The 21,156-nt window shown below is 35.9% G+C and overlaps 5 protein-coding genes and 1 pseudogene across 8 annotated transcripts; 3 read left to right on the plus strand and 3 right to left on the minus strand.

Annotated features, from left to right (window-relative positions):
• Positions 1-112: 112 nt before the first annotated feature.
• Positions 113-892, plus strand: LOC143561779 (uncharacterized; the record flags this gene model as incomplete). Its single annotated transcript, XM_077049761.1, has 3 exons — positions 113-298; positions 394-530; positions 655-892. Coding segments are annotated over 3 exons (561 nt in total), but the record flags the coding sequence as incomplete, so codon positions are not given.
• Positions 893-1,340: 448 nt separating this feature from the next.
• Positions 1,341-3,036, minus strand: LOC143561774 (multiple organellar RNA editing factor 2, chloroplastic-like). The gene is made up of 4 exons (XM_077049756.1): positions 2,583-3,036; positions 1,897-1,994; positions 1,735-1,800; positions 1,341-1,639 (listed from the first exon to the last, which is right to left on the minus strand). Exons 1-4 carry the CDS (start codon positions 2,996-2,998, stop codon positions 1,497-1,499), a joined length of 723 nt encoding a protein of 240 aa, XP_076905871.1. The 5' UTR covers positions 2,999-3,036; the 3' UTR covers positions 1,341-1,496.
• A 1,704-nt stretch (positions 3,037-4,740) lies between these two features.
• On the minus strand, positions 4,741-6,603 carry LOC143561786 (magnesium transporter MRS2-3-like; annotated as a pseudogene). The gene is made up of 5 exons (XR_013140375.1): positions 6,144-6,603; positions 5,602-5,955; positions 5,377-5,533; positions 5,109-5,299; positions 4,741-5,043 (listed from the first exon to the last, which is right to left on the minus strand). The product of XR_013140375.1 is annotated as a magnesium transporter MRS2-3-like (transcript).
• Positions 6,604-7,625: 1,022 nt separating this feature from the next.
• LOC143561780 (uncharacterized) lies at positions 7,626-12,153 on the minus strand. Of its 3 annotated transcripts, XM_077049764.1 has the most exons (9): positions 11,957-12,153; positions 11,249-11,338; positions 10,700-11,145; positions 10,435-10,603; positions 10,180-10,353; positions 9,962-10,065; positions 9,793-9,861; positions 9,666-9,706; positions 7,626-9,469 (listed from the first exon to the last, which is right to left on the minus strand). In XM_077049764.1, the coding sequence occupies exons 1-9, from the start codon at positions 12,125-12,127 to the stop codon at positions 9,408-9,410; spliced, it is 1,326 nt and encodes a 441-aa protein (XP_076905879.1). In that variant the 5' UTR covers positions 12,128-12,153; the 3' UTR covers positions 7,626-9,407. The 3 variants fall into 3 exon arrangements, with proteins under 3 accessions (XP_076905879.1, XP_076905878.1, XP_076905877.1); XM_077049763.1 differs by having other exon boundaries at positions 9,666-9,861; XM_077049762.1 differs by lacking the exon at positions 7,626-9,469 and having other exon boundaries at positions 9,522-9,861.
• Positions 12,154-13,864: 1,711 nt separating this feature from the next.
• LOC143561787 (large ribosomal subunit protein uL1z-like) lies at positions 13,865-15,676 on the plus strand. Its single transcript, XM_077049768.1, has 4 exons — positions 13,865-13,945; positions 14,102-14,321; positions 14,972-15,137; positions 15,495-15,676. The coding sequence occupies exons 1-4, from the start codon at positions 13,941-13,943 to the stop codon at positions 15,674-15,676; spliced, it is 573 nt and encodes a 190-aa protein (XP_076905883.1). The 5' UTR covers positions 13,865-13,940.
• A 1,704-nt stretch (positions 15,677-17,380) lies between these two features.
• LOC143561782 (plasmodesmata-located protein 3-like) lies at positions 17,381-21,156 on the plus strand. The gene is made up of 3 exons (XM_077049765.1): positions 17,381-18,341; positions 19,780-19,980; positions 20,556-21,156. Exons 1-2 carry the CDS (start codon positions 17,606-17,608, stop codon positions 19,977-19,979), a joined length of 936 nt encoding a protein of 311 aa, XP_076905880.1. The 5' UTR covers positions 17,381-17,605; the 3' UTR covers position 19,980; positions 20,556-21,156.

Consider the following 21,156-nt stretch of genomic DNA (forward strand, 5'->3'; position numbering starts at 1 on the left):
TCTCTTCCTTATCAGGTAACCGTTAACAGTTTATTAAATACACGAATAGATTAATAAGAAATATAAAGATTATATGTACTTCATAACTGACATAGTGAAGTAAAATGATCAGATACTGTTTCTGGAAGTAAGGAAAGTAGAAGAACTTGCTGAAGACAATATTGTTGAATTTGATTGGTTGGCGAGCTTACTTACAGAGCTTATCGAGACGACATTTGCTTGGATCTCCAAAAATGGTGAAAATTGGGTGATTCACAAGAATGATACAACTGATGAGCTATCTGATGCATTGACTCAGGTGACATTATTTATAAAGATTAAATATAGCATCTATATCTAAAGTTGATCAGCTTAACTGCGAAGTTTCTTTTATTAACTGTTGTTTTGAAACAGTTTGCCCTTGACAAGCAATTTCTGGTTGAGATAGCAAGGCGTGGAGGATATTTAACCACCGATATGATCAACTATTTGACAGATGTGGTATCACAGATGGAATCAGCCATAGTTTCTTCTGAGTTTGATCTAAATAGGTACATACAGAATGACCATTATAAGAGCAATTAGTTGAACTAAACCGTTACTGAACGTATTTCCTAGATAACATTAATCCTTGTAATAAACACGTGTTAAGATACATGTATTTGTTTTTGGTAGATACGTTGTTGATTATGAGAAGGTTGCAAATTCTGCCATGGAAGCCATTAAAAAGCTCGAATCACTGAAAGAAAAAGCCCGACGGTTTAATGAAGACTTTGATGAGGTTGATGATGAAGAATACCAACCACATTCTCCAATAAACTCCATTGACAATGAGGACTCTTCAGAAGTTTCCTTCGAAACAACAACAGATCTTTTAATTCAGGACTTTGAAGAAGATGACAATGAAGACTAGGCTGAAGATGAAACCGAAACAAATTTTGGGGGAAATGGATCAACGGAAATTAACAAGAAACTGGCTGAAAATAGTGATGCAGAAGAGGAGGGTGGAAAGAAAGATGGTGAGACAGAAGAGGTTAGTTCAGCAACTTCTGATGAGCTTTTGGAGCTGAGGAAGATTAAGAGGGTTAGCAAAGTGATTAAAGATCAACTCTTGTAGGGAAATTTTGGAACTGGAAATAATATTGATAATAGCATTAAAGAGAGATTTGAGCATCTCACTTGAACCAAAATTGATACGAAATTTACAGTTTATGTCTAGTCGACGAGTTTGGTCAGTTTTGAATCGAACCCACACATACGTTTAACTAGATCTCCATGTTCATTAAAAAATCCAATTTTTTCATTATTTGCATTGCAGGTTGCATTTTATAAAACACCTAAAATAAAATTTCAATAAACAAGACATGATTCTAAAACATAATCAAACTCATTGTAAATACATGGCCCAACACCCCATCATTACTTCATTAACAATAACCAGTCCACTAGTGACATTTCAGATGTCCAGATTCAAGCAGTTCATTACATGTTTAGGATTTGCAGGCATCGCAAATAAATTAACGACTATTTTCCCTACGCCTGACATATCGGGTTCGATCATTGTATCTGGGTCTGTCTTGAACTCTCTGTGGAACTGGTTCAACCCTCCTTTGCCTTTCGGGCGACCTTTGAACTATCTCACCATTCACATACAGCTCAGCTGAAATTTCAAACCAAGAATATAATAATAAGTCACATAAACGAAAGTAATGCTAATTGCTAACTAGTAATTACACAGTAATCAACCAATCATACCTCCATAATCTTTGTTTTCAGCATCCACATATGAATCAGGTAGCACAAACAGCACTCCAGGCAGCCCTGTAAAAGATAGCAAGTATTAAAACCACCAATTTTATAAAAACAACCAATTAAATCTCAGAAAAAAGTATATAAAAAGCACACAAAGTTACAAACCTTCTAGCTTATTTGATGTATCTTCATCAATTTCACAGCCAAATCCAAAGTACCTCTCACAAGAAACATTATAAATCTTCTTCTTTGCTTCTTCCTCACTAACACAATAGACAAATTACATTAGCACGATATAACTATATCAAGCATACAGGGTGTCCACGGTTCAATACTTAATTTGGGTCGATTTTGAGCTAAAGCCAAACCAAAAACCAAAACTTCGGTTTTTGAATTTCTGAAAACCATTCGTTCAATTTTTTAGTTTGCGGTTGGTATTCAGTCTGGTTTCGTTATTTCGATTTTGCCATTTGAGCTTGAAAATCTTGGGCCAGATAAGCTTTTTTGGCCCAAAATAATGAATTAGGAGCTAAATCATTTTGTTAATTAACAACTAATCGACTCTTATTCATTTGAGCAAAATATTGAAGTTTCATACTTATTAAATTCTTATAAATTACTTAAAACATAAAAAGTATTAAAATTCAGTTCGGTTCTTACAAGAAACATAAAACCAAACCGTTTCATTTCATTTCAGTTGTTCTGATTCGCTCACGAATCCATATTGTTATAAAAAAAACACTATTTAAATTTAGGGCTTTGTGAACTATAATAGCCTCCAGTCATACAAATTAGTAAAAAGCCTAAACAATACATAAAAACAATCATTTAATTAATTCAAAATCATGTACCTTCCAAGCACTTTAGCTAGGGTTTCAACATAACAATCAATCATCTGTTGCTTGTTAGCACCTTCACCTCCAGGCTTATCCATCACAATCAGCCAGTGCTCATAATCACACCCTGGAAACAACGGGGCCATCTCCGTCGGCGGCCGGTCACTGAAGTTCGAACCGGAGTTCAGCGGCGAGTACGCGCCTCCAGACCGGTTCACGCGGCACCGGATCAGGTTCAGCCGGACGGCTTGTCGCGCGAAGGCGCGGAGAGAGTGTGAAATGGATATTGTTGTGCGGACGGGGCGAGAGAAGGTGGGAAGAGGTGGTGGTTTGGTTATGGAAGTGGATGATGAGAAGAGGCGTTTGGAGTATGTGAGGTATGATGATGAACGGAAGAGTGATCGGCCGATCGCCATTGTCGCCGCCGCCATGGTGGTTGTGTGTACGGTGGTTTGATTGGATCAGACGAGGGTTTTGGATAGAGATAGAGGCTACTGGAACATGTATTCACAAATCACAAGTCTTGTCTTTAATATTGGGCTAAAAATAATAAAAGAAAGAAAGCCCATTTTAGTCTGATTTATCGGTTCCAGTCCGGACCCTACCCGGTGAGCCTGATCTGGAACTGAACCCGGCCATGCTTGAACTGCGGGTATGGACCATGTTTTGGGTTTCTCTTCGGAACATGACTCGACCTGGACTTGTTGGAAGCGGTTCCATCTCTATCGGGTCAAAACTCTGACTCGACCCTACCGAAACCCGATAAAATCCTGGAAAACGCAATCAAGATCATACCGGGAACGACGTTCCTACACAACCCAGTTCTTGACTTTTTTTTGACCATATCCGAAACCGGTTCCTACCTTATTCCAGTTCCTAAATGTACTCGGTTTGTGCACCTATTTTTATCCTATCATGAGTAAGAGGGGGAAGGTTCATGGGGACGGGGGTGACCCCGGTCACTGCCGTTTCTCGGTTAATAGGGTAAATTTCGTGATTTTTTTCTAAAAATTTTCTATAGGTATTGAGCACAGTCACCCAAAGATATTTCTCCAAAAATCTACCAGTCACCATTGAATTTTTTTTATAATATCCCAGCGTTTGATTTTTTTTATAAAATCCCGCTAATACCTAGCCGAATACTAAAAGCTTTGTTTATATAAAACTCACACTTGAAGGGGCTATATGTAACAATAATAAACTTTTTAAACAACAACGAAAAAGAAAGGGATTACCATTAGGTTAGGGTTTGAAAACCATTTACCATTCATCCGGTACATAACTCAAATTCACTATCTCACTAGAGACCACGGGCCACACTAAACACACATCGTCGTCCGCCGCTGTCGGCCACCGCCCTGGAGACCACCGGCCACCACACACAGGACAACGCCTTCAACCTTGGAAACACCACACACGCCGCAACATCGAGAAACCAAAACCCTTTCTCTCGCATTATAATGAATATTTTAGGTTTTTTGTTGTAATCTAGTTTTTTTTTTAATTTAAACCTTTTTTTGTAACGAATGAAGGAAAATTATATATTTAGATTTTATATTGTTGACCCGACCAACTCGAATCGGCGAACTAACCCATATCGCCCATCTGCCACGAATTGAATCACCGAACCAAAAAATTTTAGGTCCCGTAACTTCGGTCACCATTGTGACTAAATGCAAGCTTCATTGATGAGTAACATAATTTTTTTTATTTTGAAAAAAAGTTTTGATAAGACGCTTATCTTTATCTTCAACTGATGTTAAAATAATTTATTAAACTCATCTAAATTACAACATGACGTTTATGCTTAAATAAATAAATAAGAAGCTTCAAAAGGCCAGCCAGATGAAGCTCTCCTCACAGACGATAACCTACCTAGTTTATATGTCATTAGGACCATTGTTGATGAAATTTAAGTTGAAGCTGATTATTGTGTAGTAGGAATGACAATGGAGAGGTGTATGAGATGTGTTTTGTTAACCCAAGTGATTATAAATCGTATCTCGGGTACCCACTACTTAATTGTTACTCATTACTCATCAGATTCTTCAACAACCAACAAAGTGTATGTAGATGCTTAAGATTCAAAAACACAGTTTCAATGATAATTGATGATGAGTAAGTAAATATCATATTATATTATATTGTATTGTATTGGATAACACCACCATTTTTACGCCTGCCTTCGCCTGCTCTTGTACCAGAAAATGGCCATAACATATAAGAAGATGCTACCAGTGGTTCCACCACCCACAGTCCATAGAAATTTATGCATACCAACTTCCTTGTCTCTGTCAGTGTCATCTTTAAACAGATTGATATGAATATTCATTCCGAATACTCCCGCAACAACCACAAATGCATTCAACACCATATTTGCTGTTGCCAACATAACACTCATTTGCAGAAGCTGGTTCTGCTTGTCATTCAACACTATTTTGATGTAATCTTCTGTATCATCCACATACTCCCCCAGCTGCACCACAAACCAACAAACATCCTTTATACTTTATACTTTATCGGAATTGTACAAGCACGTACCGTGGATAGTTTATTCAGAGTACCCTCGGTTTGAACAAAGTAAGCCTCAACAAGCATTTCAAGTTCCACGACGCTAAGATGTTTTTTTCGTGTTGTACTAGCTCGGGTCCCACCACTTTGTGTATTAGCACCTCCTTCACACCGGCTATCGACTTCTTGGATCTCTGGCACTAAACCATCATTGTAAACATCTGTAATAATATATATGAAAACTTTCTTAATATGACTCAATAAACTATAAAAGAAGATAATCAATCAATGCGCCAACCTCTCATCATATTTGTGTTAAGAACCTCTTCATCTTCATTATTCACAAACGAAGAAGACGAGGAAGAACGATCAAATTGTTGGTCCAGCTTGTGAGTTAGATACATTTCGGCCAGCTTTCCGTCATCATCTAGCAATTGCTCTAACTCATCCCTAACCTGGACGAATAAAACAATAATTAATTTGTATCGACTTTTGTCATAATATAAAACCATTTTCGGCCAACCTTTTGTACGCGCCCTGCAATCGCAACAAATCGGCTTTTAATTTGACGGACACGTTCCAGGTTAAGAGTAGTAATCTTTGAGGTCAACTTATCAAGTGCTGGATGAGCTTCTTGCTCCAATGTACTCGCCTCATTATCCAATGAAGTGCAAGCAGCCTCCAGGCAGGCCTCCAGTGCAATGAACTCAAATGGAACAAGCTTGGGTTTATCAAAAGAATGTTTTCTCACAGTTTGAACCTATAACACATAACACGACATCCGGCTCAAATGACTATAAAATATTTACGTTTAAATTATAATACTTTATGATCGTTTATCTTTTAAATTTACAATCTGGGAATATGCCCCGTTAAACTAAATGTGTTCGTAGATCGGTCTAAAAGTGACCCGAACCCATTTAGACTAAACCTGAAATGAATATATTTGATATTAGGTTCGTGTCGTGTAGATAGTTTCAAAACTTTCTTCAAAAATCATTTTTTTTCTTACAAACAACACTATAGAGAAATTTAAAAATTCAGGAAAATAGATATATAATTAACCTGAGAAGTAGCCTCATGATGACTTAAAATACTTTGTTGAAGGTGGTCAACAAATGGAGTAAAAGATGGAACTTTTGAAGTAAGCAACAATATCTCTTGAGCAGTAATAATGGCCTTAATATGCTCAAGGTTAACCACGATGGCCCGTTCTCTACCAAAGACGGCAGACGAATATGCTAGGACCGGGTCAAGGACACGAAGATCTCTTGCAGGTACTCCCGTGCGAAGCATGATAGAGTGCTTACCGGCCTCAATAACTTGAGCCTGTCCCATGAAACCGAGAACGAGCCATGACCGGACTCCTGTAGCCTTTTTCCTATAGCCTGGTCCACCTACATTCAATGGTGCAGCAGTGGTTGGAGAAGGATGCGGACTTTTGATTTTCATATTTAATAGCGATAATAATAACTACAAAGTAACAACTAATAGATAATATTTGTATTTAGATAATATTTGTATGATTTGAGATAATCTTTCTCTCAAAATTGTGTTTATCCTTGTATTTGTATTTGGTAGGAAAACATGGGTATCATGTTTAGCTATATTTAGGGTATTATAACTGCATGTAGTTGTCTTATTTAAAGGATCATGAACGAGAAATGAGAAGTTCATGTTTGATTAAAAAAATATTGTGTTAATTTTATCTCAATGGATTTTTGAGTAAAATTGATTCTCCAATGCTAGTTCAAGTGTGACAACTTGAATGGTGATCTTTGGAATCTAATCACAAGTTTAGGTGGTGATTTCTGTATCCTAAACGCGTGTTAGACGCCCTTCGGTTTGGTTCGGTGGTGTATCTGTATCCGAAAACGAGCCGTTGTTCTATCCGTTTTATATTCGAATCAATATTCTGTCCGTTACCGGTGGCCATGAGGTATGGTGGAGTCTGATTTGTCCATAATGTACCATTAACAGTTTAAACACCACCACTTTTATGTCTGCCTTAAATCATAATATATAAACAAGAAGCCACAGCAGAAGTGGTTCTGCTTGTCATCCAACACCTTGTTGATGTAGTCTTCAGTGACATCCACATACTCCCTTAGCTTCACCAAACAAATTAACAAACACCCTTTATAGTTTATACTTCAAACAAAATATATCAAAATCGTGTATTCAGAGTACCCTCGATTGGTTTGAAGTTTGAACAACGTAGGTCACAACAAGCATTTCAAGTTCCATGACATTAAGATGCTTTTTCATCATGATGTGCTAGTTCGATCGGGACCCACCGCTTTGTGAATTAGCAGCTCTTACATACTAGCTATCTACTTCTGTAATATTTAAAAAATAAATGAACCTTTGATATGTTAGATTTAACACATGATTTTTATAATTAAGTATTTAACCCGCATTTGTTACTATTTTATAGCAAATATTATGTTTATAGGTGAGTAATTGCATGCTTGAGTGATTTGTAGGTTTTGATGGAAAGTAAGCAAATCTGGACATTTCGGATGTGAAGAGAATAAAGATCAAAGAATTATGTCCATGATATTTGCACAAACACTTAGCAATTAACTATTATTATTATTATTGTTATTCCTTTAGACTAGGTCTATTGTACCCGTTACTACTGAAGAATTCTTTTGCTCTTGTACCCGCTACCAGTGGTTCCACCACCCACGGTCCATAGAAATTTATCCATACCAACTTCCTTATCTCTATCAGTGTCATTTTTAAACAATTTGATATGAATATTCATTCCGAACACTCCCGCAACAACCACAAATGCACTCGCCACCAGACTTGCTGTTGTCAACATAACACCCGTTTGTAGAAGCTTATAGATGCAACCGGGAAAAAAAGATGATTCAAATATAATATTAGCCTGTTAGGTACCTTCATAGTTTGTACTCTCCAAGGTCATCTATTATGTATTAACTGATTTAATTAATAATGTTTTTTTTTTTCAAAATAAACTCAATAACTATAAATAAACACATACATACAAGTTACAAATAGTCTCTTTAAGTGATACTTCCTCAATTACCAAGACAATTTATTTCAAGGTGGATCTGTTTTAACCCGAACAAAAGTGATACCTTTTAAACGACCTGTTTTGACCTATTATATGACACCGAGCTGTCAGTTTTGTTTATCACACAATGTGGGTTACTTGTATACAATAACTAATATATGGTTTTTCAGTTAAGGTTCTTCACTAAAATCATAACTGTAACAGTAGCTAAAAACCAAAATATTATCCGGTTAACAAACTAAAAAAATAAAAAATACGGTTCACTTGTTTTTCAGTTTGAAATCTAGAATGCGTAAACCAGCTCACGTATGATATAACTAATGTACATAACATTAATTTAACAGGATTTTATAAATGTATAAAATTACCAAACAAAGAAGCTACACACTACATAACACAATAAAAAAACTACTAGTAGCACTAAAAATAAATAAAACAAAGATTCAAACAATCTAACAAGTTTCTGTTTCTGTTCAAGATCCATTGAAGCGATGAGCTTTTCATGAGTCTATTCTCCAGGCAGTATTAGAGTAACCACTTTGCCCATTATAACCACTACACGCCCCTTGTTGCTCTCCACCTGCCCACCATAAGCAGAAGCTCCAGTTGCAGATTGACTCATCGATCCAGAAACAGCCGGACCACCTTCACCAGCATTCCAAACTCCATAACCAACATTTGGACCACCATAAGCAAAATCATCGATATGTATCATTTTCATTTTCTTGCTAACACGAAAAAGTTTAAAACCAAACACATAAATAGGTTGTTTGGGCATTTGGTTAAAGTTTGAAAGTGATACATTGATAGTGTTTGTTTCAAGTAGACACTATGATTTATAGACCATCAGAGTAACCACATACATCACGAATCATATTATATATAAGTATATGATGCGCAGTTTATGTTATAGCTATACTAAGCACTTACATTTAATGAAGTTGCTATGGCATCCCAACTACTTGCGACTAACAGGCATGAATATCTATTGTATAAAATTGTTGACCAAATACTGTCTCAACTCTCAACTACTTAAAGGCACAAACATTGAACATGTGCAGCGAACCTCTTAAAAAGATATCTGAACGACATACATGGCATTTGCCCTTAGAAAAAAAAATGCATAATTGTTTGTTTATATAAAATCTCATTCTTATCAAGATTTGGATCAAAAACCACGTCACACTCCTATTATATCATTGGATAAAAACAATAAAAAGAAGATTCTATAACGTTTTGCATATACACAACAAAAGGCTTACCAGCCAGCTTTTTAAGTGACATTATGACTGACTTTTAGATACATGAAACATGTAGAGACACCAAATCCTCTCTACAACTTCACCTGCCACAAGATTTTCACCATTTAATCTCATATCCCATTAAACTTTTTTACTTTTGTAAGTTTTCCCGTTAACAATTATTGTTCAGTAATTCGCCTTTTTACTATTGAAAACAAGATTATACTGATAATTTAAAATTTTCATGGGACTCTGCTAAATCATTATTTATAAGTAATACGTTTCAGATGAAGAACTTACATTCTACATGCTCCTTGTTATCATCAATACAGCTGCAACATCTGTAGAATAAAATTTATAGTAACTGAAATCAAGAAACCGCTCAGCAATATGGAGAACAAGAATAAAGTTTATGAAAAATATGTACCCAGTCTTAGTAGTTTTCCCTTTGAATTGACTCAATAATTCACTTGCATACACTTCAAATAAAGGAGACCTATAAATATCAACTTGCACACACACAAAAAATTACTCAAGAAATTATGTCATAAGTCATAACTTCTGGTGTAAAATGAAATAATAATAAAAGCATTTACCATGGAGGAAGTGAGGCTGCTGCAAGTACAGGGGAGAGTTTCCACAAATGATGAATTTGATTGCTTAATTTATGTTCAAGATACTCAATGATTTCATGTTCCCTCTGCAACATGTTTGAAAACATGGTCTTTTTATATAAAAGAAGTCCATTTGCCACGAAAATGTAATAATACGTAAATCAACTGAATTACATTAACATTTGTAACAGAAAGGCTACCTTAGAGTGTTCATTTTGCTGCATAGAATCGATGTTTTGAAATCTTTCAATGATCAATTTGTGCACTCCTTCATATAACGTGGAGATACTAAGAGGTTGTTCATGAGAATTAGACATGAAATGTTGAACTATATGATTCCATCTGCTTGATATACATCCTACCAGTAAAAGCTCCTGTCACTATATGGTATGAGTGCATGTAGTAACAAAAAAAAAAAAAAAAAATTCAAAAGAGTTGTGAAACAAATCTCGCACAATCGTTTCACATAAGTCGGCATTGTCTTCTTCTGACATATCTAGCCGTTCAAAAACTTGTGCCCACTGAACTTTAGGGGCAGAAAAAATCATGCTTGCACCAGAAACTAATCGGATAGTTCGTTTATCAAGTAGATATGAAAGGCTTCTAGTGCGCCAATGATTCCACCTGATTCGAATAATCAGTTACTATATTGCCAACAAAATGTTATAAATCTTAGATCCATCACTATATATCTTTTTTTTTATACAAAATATCGCTTACACGTAAGCCGTTGGATGACTTTGCTGTTCTTGAAGCAAACCGTCATTCAAGTTTACTTGTGTTATGGTCTTTGCAAGAGCATCTACACTTGCCTCTATCGATGAAACACATGAAACCGCAAGTTGCCTTTTCTTAATCCCCTGAATAGCAAACGTTGTCAAATCGGCTTTTATATCGTCTTTAGCCTTCGCATGTTGGTTATAATCACCAGGACAACGCATAGGTGAAAAGTCCATTATACCCTCCTCATTTTGCAGCTTCAACTTGTCCATATACACATCTAAGTAATTAACTTCTGTCCTCCGAAGCTCATCAAGATCAAATTCAATAGTTGCTTTTAAAACCGCCTTCATATGTGAATCCCTCATCGGTAGCGCGCGAATTAGATGTTCTAGTATAAAAAACCTTGCTTTACTAAGAGTAGCAGATGACAGATGTGTAAGACCCTGCTTCACATAAAGGGTGAGGGTAGTTAAGTAATTTTACATTTTTCTCAACAAAGTTTATTGTAAAACAAACGTTAAAAGATGGATAATATAAAATTCCCACCTGTGGGAAATGAGGATTGGATGTGAGTTCAGAAATGGCTGCATCAAGTTCATTCACAGAATCTTGGTTACCATCTATGCCCTTGAACACCTAAAAAGATAGATAATCAGGTGTTTAATGTAGGGGTGTGCATGAAAACGAAAAAACCAATCCGAAACCAAAAAGACCAAGCCCAAAGAAACACCAATGGTTTGGATTTATTTTTTGTAAAACCCAAACTTATGGTTCGGTTTTGGTTTTGCATGTAACAAAAACCGAAATAACCCAACCCAACCCAATTTAAAGATTTTCATTTTTAATTTGTTATTTTAAGTAATTTTAAACAATTTAATTTAATAAATATGTAACTCAGATACTTTAGCCCAAATGTATAATAATCAATTAGTTACTAATTAACAAAATGTTTTGGCCCAAATTCTTTATTTGGGTCAAAATGTGTTTTCTTGGATCCAAAATTTTCTTGCTCAATTGGCAAAACCGAAAAACCAAAACGAGACGGTTTTAAAAAACTAAAGTTTCGGTTTTTGGTTCGGTTGTAGCCCAAAACCGACCCAAACCAAACCTTGCACGCATGTATATATTTCATAAACCCTAATCTAATGCAGCCAGCAATGAAATGGAAGCAAAAATCACTTAATCGCATCAATTCATACTACATAATGGATCCAATTCGTGATTAATTCATTCAATTGGAACAATTTAACTCACATTCTCGAAGAAAAGAGCCCACTGGAAAGCTTTCTTAATGTTTATGGGATCCCAGTGAGCAAATTGACCAGATGATTGATACCCAGATGCTAAAATGATGATATCAACAAACCCTTTGATCAGTTTCACCAACTCTGTTAGTGAGATCTCAGGGTGAGACCAAACACCCATCTTCGTCTTCTTGCTCTTTTCCCGCCCTTTTTCTATTGATGCAAGGATTAAATTATGTTGGGCCAAGTAAACCAGAAAGTAACCAAATATCGTGGGTTTGTGTTTAATACCAATGGATTCGAGTTAGGCTAAGTAGAATGCGTGAACACGTTTAGCTAAACACCATTGTTACAAAAAAATGAATTCTAAATAATAATAATACGAAAAATGGTTAAATGGATTGCTTTTGTGTCAATTCACAAACATTTGTTGTGCCATTTACATGTCCAAAACAATTTTGGATTTGCGCTAATTTTTCAAGTTTGCACCGGGGTAGACATGCAAACTCATGGCCATGGCTCGTTTACCACCCCTGGTTACGAAAACTTGTAAATCAAAGTTAACTCAACCGAATCGGTTCACTGTTTTAATAAAAAGTCATAAAGAAGTATTGTTTTTTCTTGAAAGAATCAACCAAAGGAATGAATATGGATTCAATAAACACACCTTTAACAAATGATAAATTCCAAAAACAACTAGTTGAAATCCTTTTAAAGCTTCAAGGAGTCCACAGGTAAACCTAGTTGCCTTTCAAAAAGCAAACCTAACTCGTGGGTTTTTTTTAATAAACCAAAATGGCTATGATTAAGTGTACCAAAGTATCACCCTAGGGGCGTTAACAATCCGACTCGGCACAAGAGGGCAACCTGGAGAGTTGTTACGACTTATGCAACGACAGTAGGGATGACAGAGCGGTTGGGTATTAGCGTAATGGCACCTAAAGGGACTAAGGGGATGGCACGAAGATGAGCCAGCGTCGGGTGATGGACGTGGCTCCTACGTGGTGGTGGATAATAATGAAATACAAATCACCTCCTACCTACCTATACTTAACTACAAATCATAATTGGGAATTAATTGCATCGCCCAACAACATATATTTAGTGAAAGTTCGTATAAAATTATGTGGGATGGTTATTCCAAATATGACTATATTGGGCTTGTGGGGTCCACGTGGTCAAAGAATAGATCAGAGGGACACAGAGAGAGGATGGCCTTATGGGATATTAGGGGGTGTTTGGTAGAGGGAATTGAGGGGTGAGAAATGGAATTGGAAAGAATTCTCTTGTTTGTTTATGAAAGAAAGAGGTGAGAAATGGAAATAAACCATTTTCATTTCTCTGATTTTGTTTCTCTAAAAAAGGCGGAGAATTGGATTTCTCGACGTTCATTTCTCCCATTTTCCTCCTTTTCCTTTCAAACTCTTTCTTCTGCAAATGAAAGGCTCTCTCGACGTTCATCTCTTCTGATGACGGTCGTTGCCGGCTTCCATTTTTGAATCCTAGGCAACAGAGATGACGGAGGTAAGATGGTGATGTTTCATTGGACTTCTAAATCTGCTTTCTCCATCGATGATGGCCGTTGCCGGGTTTCGTTTTGGAGCTCTAATCAACGGCGGTGGTGGTCTCGGGTAAGCATTAGGGTTTCAATCTCATTCATATATTACGGTAATATAAGCTACTCGCCTCTGTATTGTGGCCACTTTGAAACCCTATCAGAGGTACCATCTTATTATTCATTTCTCAGTTTAATCTGTGCTCATACATTATTGTTAATGTATCATCATGTAATCAGATGCTTATTATTGTTAATTAACAAGCTTCCTCTTGTTAATTATATGTATTTAGATCTTAATTCCACCATTTTTTGATGCTTAGCCATCTCTTTGATGCTGAAATTATTATTATTATTATTATTATTATTATTATTATTTTTAATTTTTTTTATTTGATGCTTGCAGAAGTGAAATTAGCAAGAAGAGAAGCTTCTGAGAATGAGGTATGTTTATTGATTCAGTTAGATAAATTTAATAATAATAATAACAATAATAATAATAATAATACTACTGAATATTGATTGTTGTAGAACTGTTGTTTTAAAATGATAATTAGTGTATACTAAGTTTAATGTTTTTTTTAATTATTTGTTATGTAGTAAGCTTCAAAGTGAAGCACTGAGAGAGGCAATTACTCAGATTACTACTGATGCCAAGGAGAAGAAGAGAAATTTTACCGAAACAATTGAGCTTCAAATTGGTTTGAAGAATTATGATCCGCAAAAGGATAAGCGGTTCAGCGGTACCGTAAAACTGCCGCACATTCCTCGCCCCAAGTTGAAGGTTTGTATGCTTGGAGATGCTCAGCGTGTTGAAGAGGTGATTTAACTGTTATTTTTTATTTCATTTAACTCAACGGTGAAAATGCATGGTATATTTAATTGAACATTAAGGTTTACGAGTAATGCTATTGTTATATGTTACATTAATAGTTCTGCTGATAACTGTGATATACAAAAGGGAGTTGATGTTATAGGTTGTTTGAACAATTTGAACTTGACAATAATCCAATATAGTCTTAATGTGATGTTTATAATAGATTGCATCATGCGGAAGTGTTTGGTTCATAGTTGTTAATAGCGATCATAGCAAGCGAGTGATCAGTGTGGCATTAGGGCTTTGCTTTCTTTCTGATTTTACACGTGATAAGTAGTGAGATTTCTGGTTTTTTTGGATTTAATATATACATAAATATATACCTATAAAATAGCAGGTTGTTGTTAAATATGCTGTATAAAATAGTGTGTGTGGGTATTAATAATAAAAACATTGTATTTGGATAAAATATACATGTAAAATGTTTCTGAAGTTTTTTTTCTAGTGTATAGCTAAACATAAAATAGCATTCCCTATTTCATTATCGCCAATTAGCTTATAGGTAGCTTGTCGTTTGCTATTTGCTTATGACAACTATGGTTTGGTCAATTTGTTTATTCAAGCAATCTAATTATTTTCAAGCAAACTTGCAGGCCCAAAAGATTGGACTTGAGTATATGGACGTTGAGGGTCTGAAGAAGCTGAACAAGAACAAGAAGCTAGTGAAGAAACTTGCTAAGAAGCACCAAGCTTTCTTGGCTTCTGAGTCTGTCATCAAGCAGATTCCTCGTTTGTTGGGCCCTGGTCTAAACAAAGCTGGTAAGTTATATTTTTCTGTATTACTAAACCAACACGTTGTGTTTACATTTATCAATCTTATTAAGTGTAAATTAGTCCTTGCACACAGTGTTTTCTTTGCAATAGCCTTAAGTTTGTATATTCTATTTGTAAATTACTGGTGTGGCTTTGGTGATGCCATGCCAGCTGCCATGTGCATAAAGATTTTATGGAAAATGTAATTTTTTATAAAAAGCAGTGATATTGTTATTGGTTTTTACAAAATTCGTAAAATTTGTTTGCAAAAATAAAGAGAATGTACAAAGCTTGTGTCTTTTTCATGCAATTTGCTCTTACTCTTTGTAAACTGTCACCATGATTTTTGTTATTAAAATGCAGGTAAGTTCCCGACCCTTGTTTCCCACCAGGAATCTCTTGAGGCAAAGGTCAACGAGACCAAAGAAACAGTCAAGTTCCAACTGAAGAAGGTGCTCTGCATGGGAGTTGCTGTTGGAAACTGCAGCATGGAGGAGAAGCAAATTTTCCAAAACGTTCAAATGAGTGTCAACTTCAGTTCTTAGTTTTGCCTTTTTTTCTTTGATTTGTTTGTTGATATTTAAAAGACATTTCTAGGGTTTATGGACTCGCTGATGATTTTGTTTGCAAGGTCGCGGACCTGGTTTCGGTGGACATTCACCTTCAAATATGTTATTGTGGATATGGATCACGTAATGGTAACCAACTCTGTTGAATCAAACTGATAAGATGGTTAGTGTTTGTAGTTTTATATTGGTTTTCGTTTTTACTTTGGGATTTGATCGAACAGGTGACGGGGCAAGTTCTAATTTGGCGAATGTTTGTATTTGTTGGAGTTTCTCTTATTACGTACTGAAATGATGAGATTAATCTCATTATAGTGCTGATTTTTGGATGTTTATGGATTCAATGGTGGTCGGATCCGTTTGCTTTGGGTACTTTAAGGGGCGTTTATGTGGTTGCTTCCGCGGTATGGCTATTTTTGGCCTTTTTAAGTGTTTCTACACTTTGTTTCCACCTATGCACGCGATTACTTGATGGTCCGTTTCTTGAAAACGTTTTCGGTTTGTTGTGATAATAAATATTTGTTATGAAAAAAATACTTGTGCTAATGATAAAGTTGATATAATTCTCTGTTTATTTTCTATGTACCAAACAAGAGAAATGATTCTCAGCTATATTTCTCTACTGAAATCTCTGTACTACCAAACAGAACAGTCAATTCTCATTCTCCAGACCAATTCCCTTTCTCTGCAATTCCATTTCTCTATTCCATTTCTCTACAATTCCATTCTCTGTACCAAACACCCCCTTAGTGTACAAGTATACATATGTTATTAGTGATTATTTTAAATCATATTTATAAAATCCATCTTGTAGTGCATTATCAAAATTAAAGCTAACTTCTTTTATTTTATAATCCTCTTTCTTCAAGATTAATTTCTTATTTTCCTTTACACGTTTCATTATCTTTTATAACAACCAATAAAGTCATGCATAAATTTCATGCAATAAACAACACAATAAAATTAAAATAAATAAAAGAGGAAAACGTGTTTGCCTTTTGCGTTATTTGCTTTAAAACTTAATTGTTAACTAACAACCTCAATACAAGAAATTATTGAAATTACACTTTATTTGAGTAATAAAAGTCAAAAGAGCAAAGTATAAAAAGTAATTTAACAACACATAATATGAACTTATGATGTTACGTGAAGAGCAAATATGACGACGACAACAATAATAATAGCATATTTTTCGTTCTTTACTAAAAGTCCTTCAACAAACTTTTGTATGTTAAAGTTTCTTCACATGTTCATCTTTTTTTTTTAAAAAAAAGCCACATAACTAGTAAATAATACTTAACCTTGGTTCACACGGCCAATTTTTTACCACCTTTTTATTCTTATTTCAAACAACTTCCACATTTAACTAACCAAATAACTGAATATTTTATACCTTTTTGTGTTTTATCATTCATTAGGTACTCGGCCTCAACTCGGAGTTAGATAGTATGGGTTCGTTTACACCACAACTATATCTAGGGATTTCTCTTTCGTTTGTTTACAAATGCCTTTTAAAAAATTTTCAAATGTTTTTTCGTTCTCATTTTTACACATCGTAACACAAACATAAACATAATTAATACCGACCGAATTCTCATCGCGTCTCCGTCACAACACACATGTTGAACCACACTACCTTTGCTTTTCGTACCTGCTCGAATAACATAAACCATTCACAAAAGCACAAACCAAATTTCATAGTTTATAAGTTATAACATTTGGCGCTTTATAAATGGAAAAAGACAAATATTTTATTCAAAGGATTAAATATGTAGACACACACAAAGTATAGAGACCAAACTTGTAACTCACCCAAAAAGCACACACTAAAATTAGTACTATCACCACCTCCCACAAAACCTCTTACAAAAATGGTGTGAACACAATACACACACAATAACCCTTCAAATGGCCTCACCGGAAACCCATCACCTCCACCTCCACCTCCACCTCCTCCTCCTCATCCTCCACCTCACCACCACCACCACCACCACCGATCTCACCACCCTAATCTACAAAGGCTGCGCCAACCAAAACTTCCAAGACCCACTCGCCTCCCAAAACCTCAAAACCCTTTACACCACCCTCGTCTCACAATCCACCACCACCACCTTCTTCAAAACCACCGCCGGAGACAACGACTCCACCACCATCACTGGTCTCTGTCAATGCCGTGGAGACTTGTCCAACGAAGATTGCAACACCTGCGTCAAAACCCTCCCAGACACCATCCAAAACGTCTGCAAACATGACGTCATCGCCGCCAGAGCACAGCTGGTCGGGTGTTACATGCGGTACGAGGTGGTCGGGTTCCCACAAGCGCCGCCAACAGAGCTGTTGTACAAGCAGTGCAGTTCGCATGACGCTGGTGGGTCAGGGTTCGACGGGAGGTTGGAGGCGGCGTTGTCGTTGGTGCCGAAAGGTGTTGGCAATGGATCAAGAGGGTATTATGCTGGGGTGTATCAGATGGTTTATGTTTTGGGACAGTGTGAAGGTGATTTGGAAGGTGGGGAGTGTGTCAACTGTGTGAAGAGTGCGGCGGAGATTGGGCGGAGTGAGTGCCGGAGCTCGGTTTCCGGTCATGTGTTTCTGCAGCAGTGTTATGTTAGTTATACGTATTATCCCGATGGAGTACCCGGCGCCGGTAAATTCGTTATTATTATTACTTTCAAGATTATTATTTATTTTATTAATTTTTTTAAATTATTTTATTTATTTGTATATTTAATGATAGATATTTTAATTATTTTATTTATAATACAAATTATTTTATTGTTTTTATTTTACTTATTCATATAATAATAACTATTTTAAAAGTATTATTAAGCATGTTAAAAAAAACTTAAAATTATAAAGGTAATAGGCTCGTTTAGGTTTGTTAGACAGCTTGGGCTAGAGATGGGCAAAAAAACCGGTTGGTGAACCGGTTCAACGGTTTAAACCGAAAACCGGTTTTTACAAAAACCGGTTATTTAAAAACCGGTTTGACCGGTTTAGTAACCGCCGGTTCGTATATCGGTTACAAGTTCTAGAGAAAAAACCGGTTACTGAACCGGTTATGGAAAAAACCGGTTAATTTTAAAACCGGTTATTATGAAAAAACCGGTTATTAACCGGTTATTTTTAAAAAAAAAACCGGTTAATTAAAAAAACCGGTTATTTACCGGTTCTAACCGGTTTCTAAACCGGTCCTAACCGGTTAGACCGGTCCGAGTTTTGCACCAAAAAAACCGGTTAATAAACCGGTCCGGTTATTTAAAAACCGGTTTTTTTTCCAGGCCAAGAAAAACCGGTCCGGTTATTAACCGAACCGGTTTTTTTAAAAAAACCGATTTGTGCACCTCTAGCTTGGGCAGTGACAAAGCTTAGAGAAGAACGACAGAGAGGCGGACTAAAAATGTATTTTAAAAAATCATAAACGAGAGGGGGGGGGGGCTCAACTTTTTGGTCAAAATGGGTAAATTTACAGTACGTTTAAAATTTTCAGATGAAAAACAACAAAAATTACAATATTGCGCGAAAAAAGGGGATGTCGGGGCACTACTGGCTCTCATTATGTTTTGCCCCTAGGCTCGGGCTCGTTTGCTAAACAAGCTTATTTTTAGGCTTGAGCCCGAGCCCATTTACTAAACAAGCTTATTTTCAGGCTTGAGTTTGGGCTCGTTTACTAAACAAGCTTATTTTTAGGCTTGAGCTCGGGCTCATTTATTAAACAAGTTTGTATATGGAGATCAGACTCATTTATTAAACAAGCTTATTTTCTGGCTTGGGCTCAGGTTCATTTGTTAAACTAATATTATTTTTAGGCCTGAACTCACGCTCAAGATTATTTATATGCGAGTTAATTTAAATTTTTAGCGAGCAGATCTCGGGTAGTTCGGAAGTCCCATTTGTATCCACTAATTCTTCTGATTTTAAAATGATGAAATAAAATAATTGATGAATATAAAATAGTATCAAAAAGCACCTGGTGGAATAAAATAAATATGCAGAAGGTACAAATCGTTAAAGCAGGATTTGTATTAAAAAACACGACAAATACAAGTAAAGTTATAATTAATTTGGCGTGTTGGTGGTGACAGGAGATGACGGCGGCGCTGTTGGTGGTGCGGAGACAGGGGCGGCTGAGATAGAGGACGACGGTGGGGGCGGAAGAGACAATACACAGAAGACGGTGGCGATAGTTTTCGGTGGGCTAGCGGCACTGGGGATGGTGGTGGCTTTCTTGTTGGTTCTCAAATCAGCTTTCAAAAACAAGAAAGAACACTATTCATATGGATGAGGTTAATAATATATGTCTCACTTTTGGGTATTTATTTGTATATTAGTGCATATATAATAATTATATAAGTGTCATATTTCTCTATATACAATTTCAGGCCAATCATAAGTCTTGGTTTTGGCCTTTGGGCAAGGTTTTAACAAGGGACCGAACCGGTTGGACTGAAACTGACCAACCGAGGGACCGTTCCTCGGTTTGAACCAATCAGATTGGTTGGTTAAACCGAACTTCCAATTTATTTAGTTTCAACTTTCAGCCTCATATATTATTCGTATATTATTTGAGATTCCATATTTAAATTCAGTTCAATTGGTCCGACCAGTAAACCGGTATGATGATCGATTAATCGGTTCGCTATCCTGCCCAATTCTTAAAAAAATAATCTCAAATATTGTATTTACCTAATTATACCATACAATCTACTATTGTAGTCAAAGTTTTAACAAAAGGGTATTAATGTCAAAAATAATTTTATTGGCTAAATATAATATTATATAAGAGGATATATTGTCAAACTGTCCTAGTTTGGCCAGCTATAATATTTGTTAATTTATGAGTTTTGGTCAAATAATGCAGTTTACTGAAGATGTTGAATGAAGACTATGTTAGAAGGTTGTGTTAAGATGCAGCTATTAAGAACGTATAAAGTAGATTAAAGAGGGGAGCTTATTTTGCTTTTGAGGGGTGGTTGGTGGGTCTAGTAAGAGTTGGATCTTCCTTCACTTGCAAGTTAAACTACTTTTATTAGGCTTTAATCAGTTAACAATAGTGTTTATGTACATCTACATATGCTATAGTTTAATGACATGTAAGCCGGGAGTTTGAAGGCTCGTATAGATAATATTATCACATCGCCGATGTATCTAGATGTCATGTGTCAAAACTCGAAACTGTTCACTTTTTTGGTATTATGGATAGTTGATTGAATGAAAAATTATATGATTGGAGTAGTGTTATATGTTTTGTTGGGTGAACAGTTGTGACATGTTGAAGTTTTGTTATGAGAAAAGAGTAGAAGTGTGAAACGCTCTTTTGCTTTTAAAGGGTCCATGGCCCATGGGTTGAGTATTATTGGTGGTATGTTGGACATTATAGTTATCTTGTATTATGCATTTGGAAAAGCCTTGTTTCATTGACACTTCTTTTTGGCTTTCATGTTCTTTTTGGTTTGTTGTTA

Source organism: Bidens hawaiensis, unplaced genomic scaffold (assembly GCF_021521415.1).
Source record: "Bidens hawaiensis isolate Kalapana, Puna unplaced genomic scaffold, B.hawaiensis_p1.1 tig00020787_1, whole genome shotgun sequence".
In the NCBI taxonomy this organism is placed as follows: Eukaryota; Viridiplantae; Streptophyta; class Magnoliopsida; order Asterales; family Asteraceae; genus Bidens; species Bidens hawaiensis.

Coding starts and splice junctions, on each gene's coding strand:
- LOC143561787 (XM_077049768.1), top strand. Junction 14,322..14,971: donor ATGCTCAGCGTGTTGAAGAG/GTGATTTAACTG, acceptor GCAAACTTGCAG/GCCCAAAAGATTGGACTTGA. Junction 15,138..15,494: donor CCCTGGTCTAAACAAAGCTG/GTAAGTTATATT, acceptor ATTAAAATGCAG/GTAAGTTCCCGACCCTTGTT.
- LOC143561774 (XM_077049756.1), bottom strand. CDS start 2,998: ATGGCGGCGGCGACAATGGCGATCGGCCGATCACTCTTCCGTTCATCA. Junction 1,801..1,896: donor TACATCAAATAAGCTAGAAG/GTTTGTAACTTT, acceptor TATCTTTTACAG/GGCTGCCTGGAGTGCTGTTT. Junction 1,640..1,734: donor TGAAAACAAAGATTATGGAG/GTATGATTGGTT, acceptor TTGAAATTTCAG/CTGAGCTGTATGTGAATGGT.
- LOC143561780 (XM_077049763.1), bottom strand. CDS start 12,127: ATGGGTGTTTGGTCTCACCCTGAGATCTCACTAACAGAGTTGGTGAAA. Junction 11,146..11,248: donor CCAATCCTCATTTCCCACAG/GTGGGAATTTTA, acceptor TATGTGAAGCAG/GGTCTTACACATCTGTCATC. Junction 10,604..10,699: donor AGTCATCCAACGGCTTACGT/GTAAGCGATATT, acceptor TATTCGAATCAG/GTGGAATCATTGGCGCACTA.
- LOC143561782 (XM_077049765.1), top strand. CDS start 17,606: ATGGCCTCACCGGAAACCCATCACCTCCACCTCCACCTCCACCTCCTC. Junction 18,342..19,779: donor CGATGGAGTACCCGGCGCCG/GTAAATTCGTTA, acceptor TGGTGGTGACAG/GAGATGACGGCGGCGCTGTT.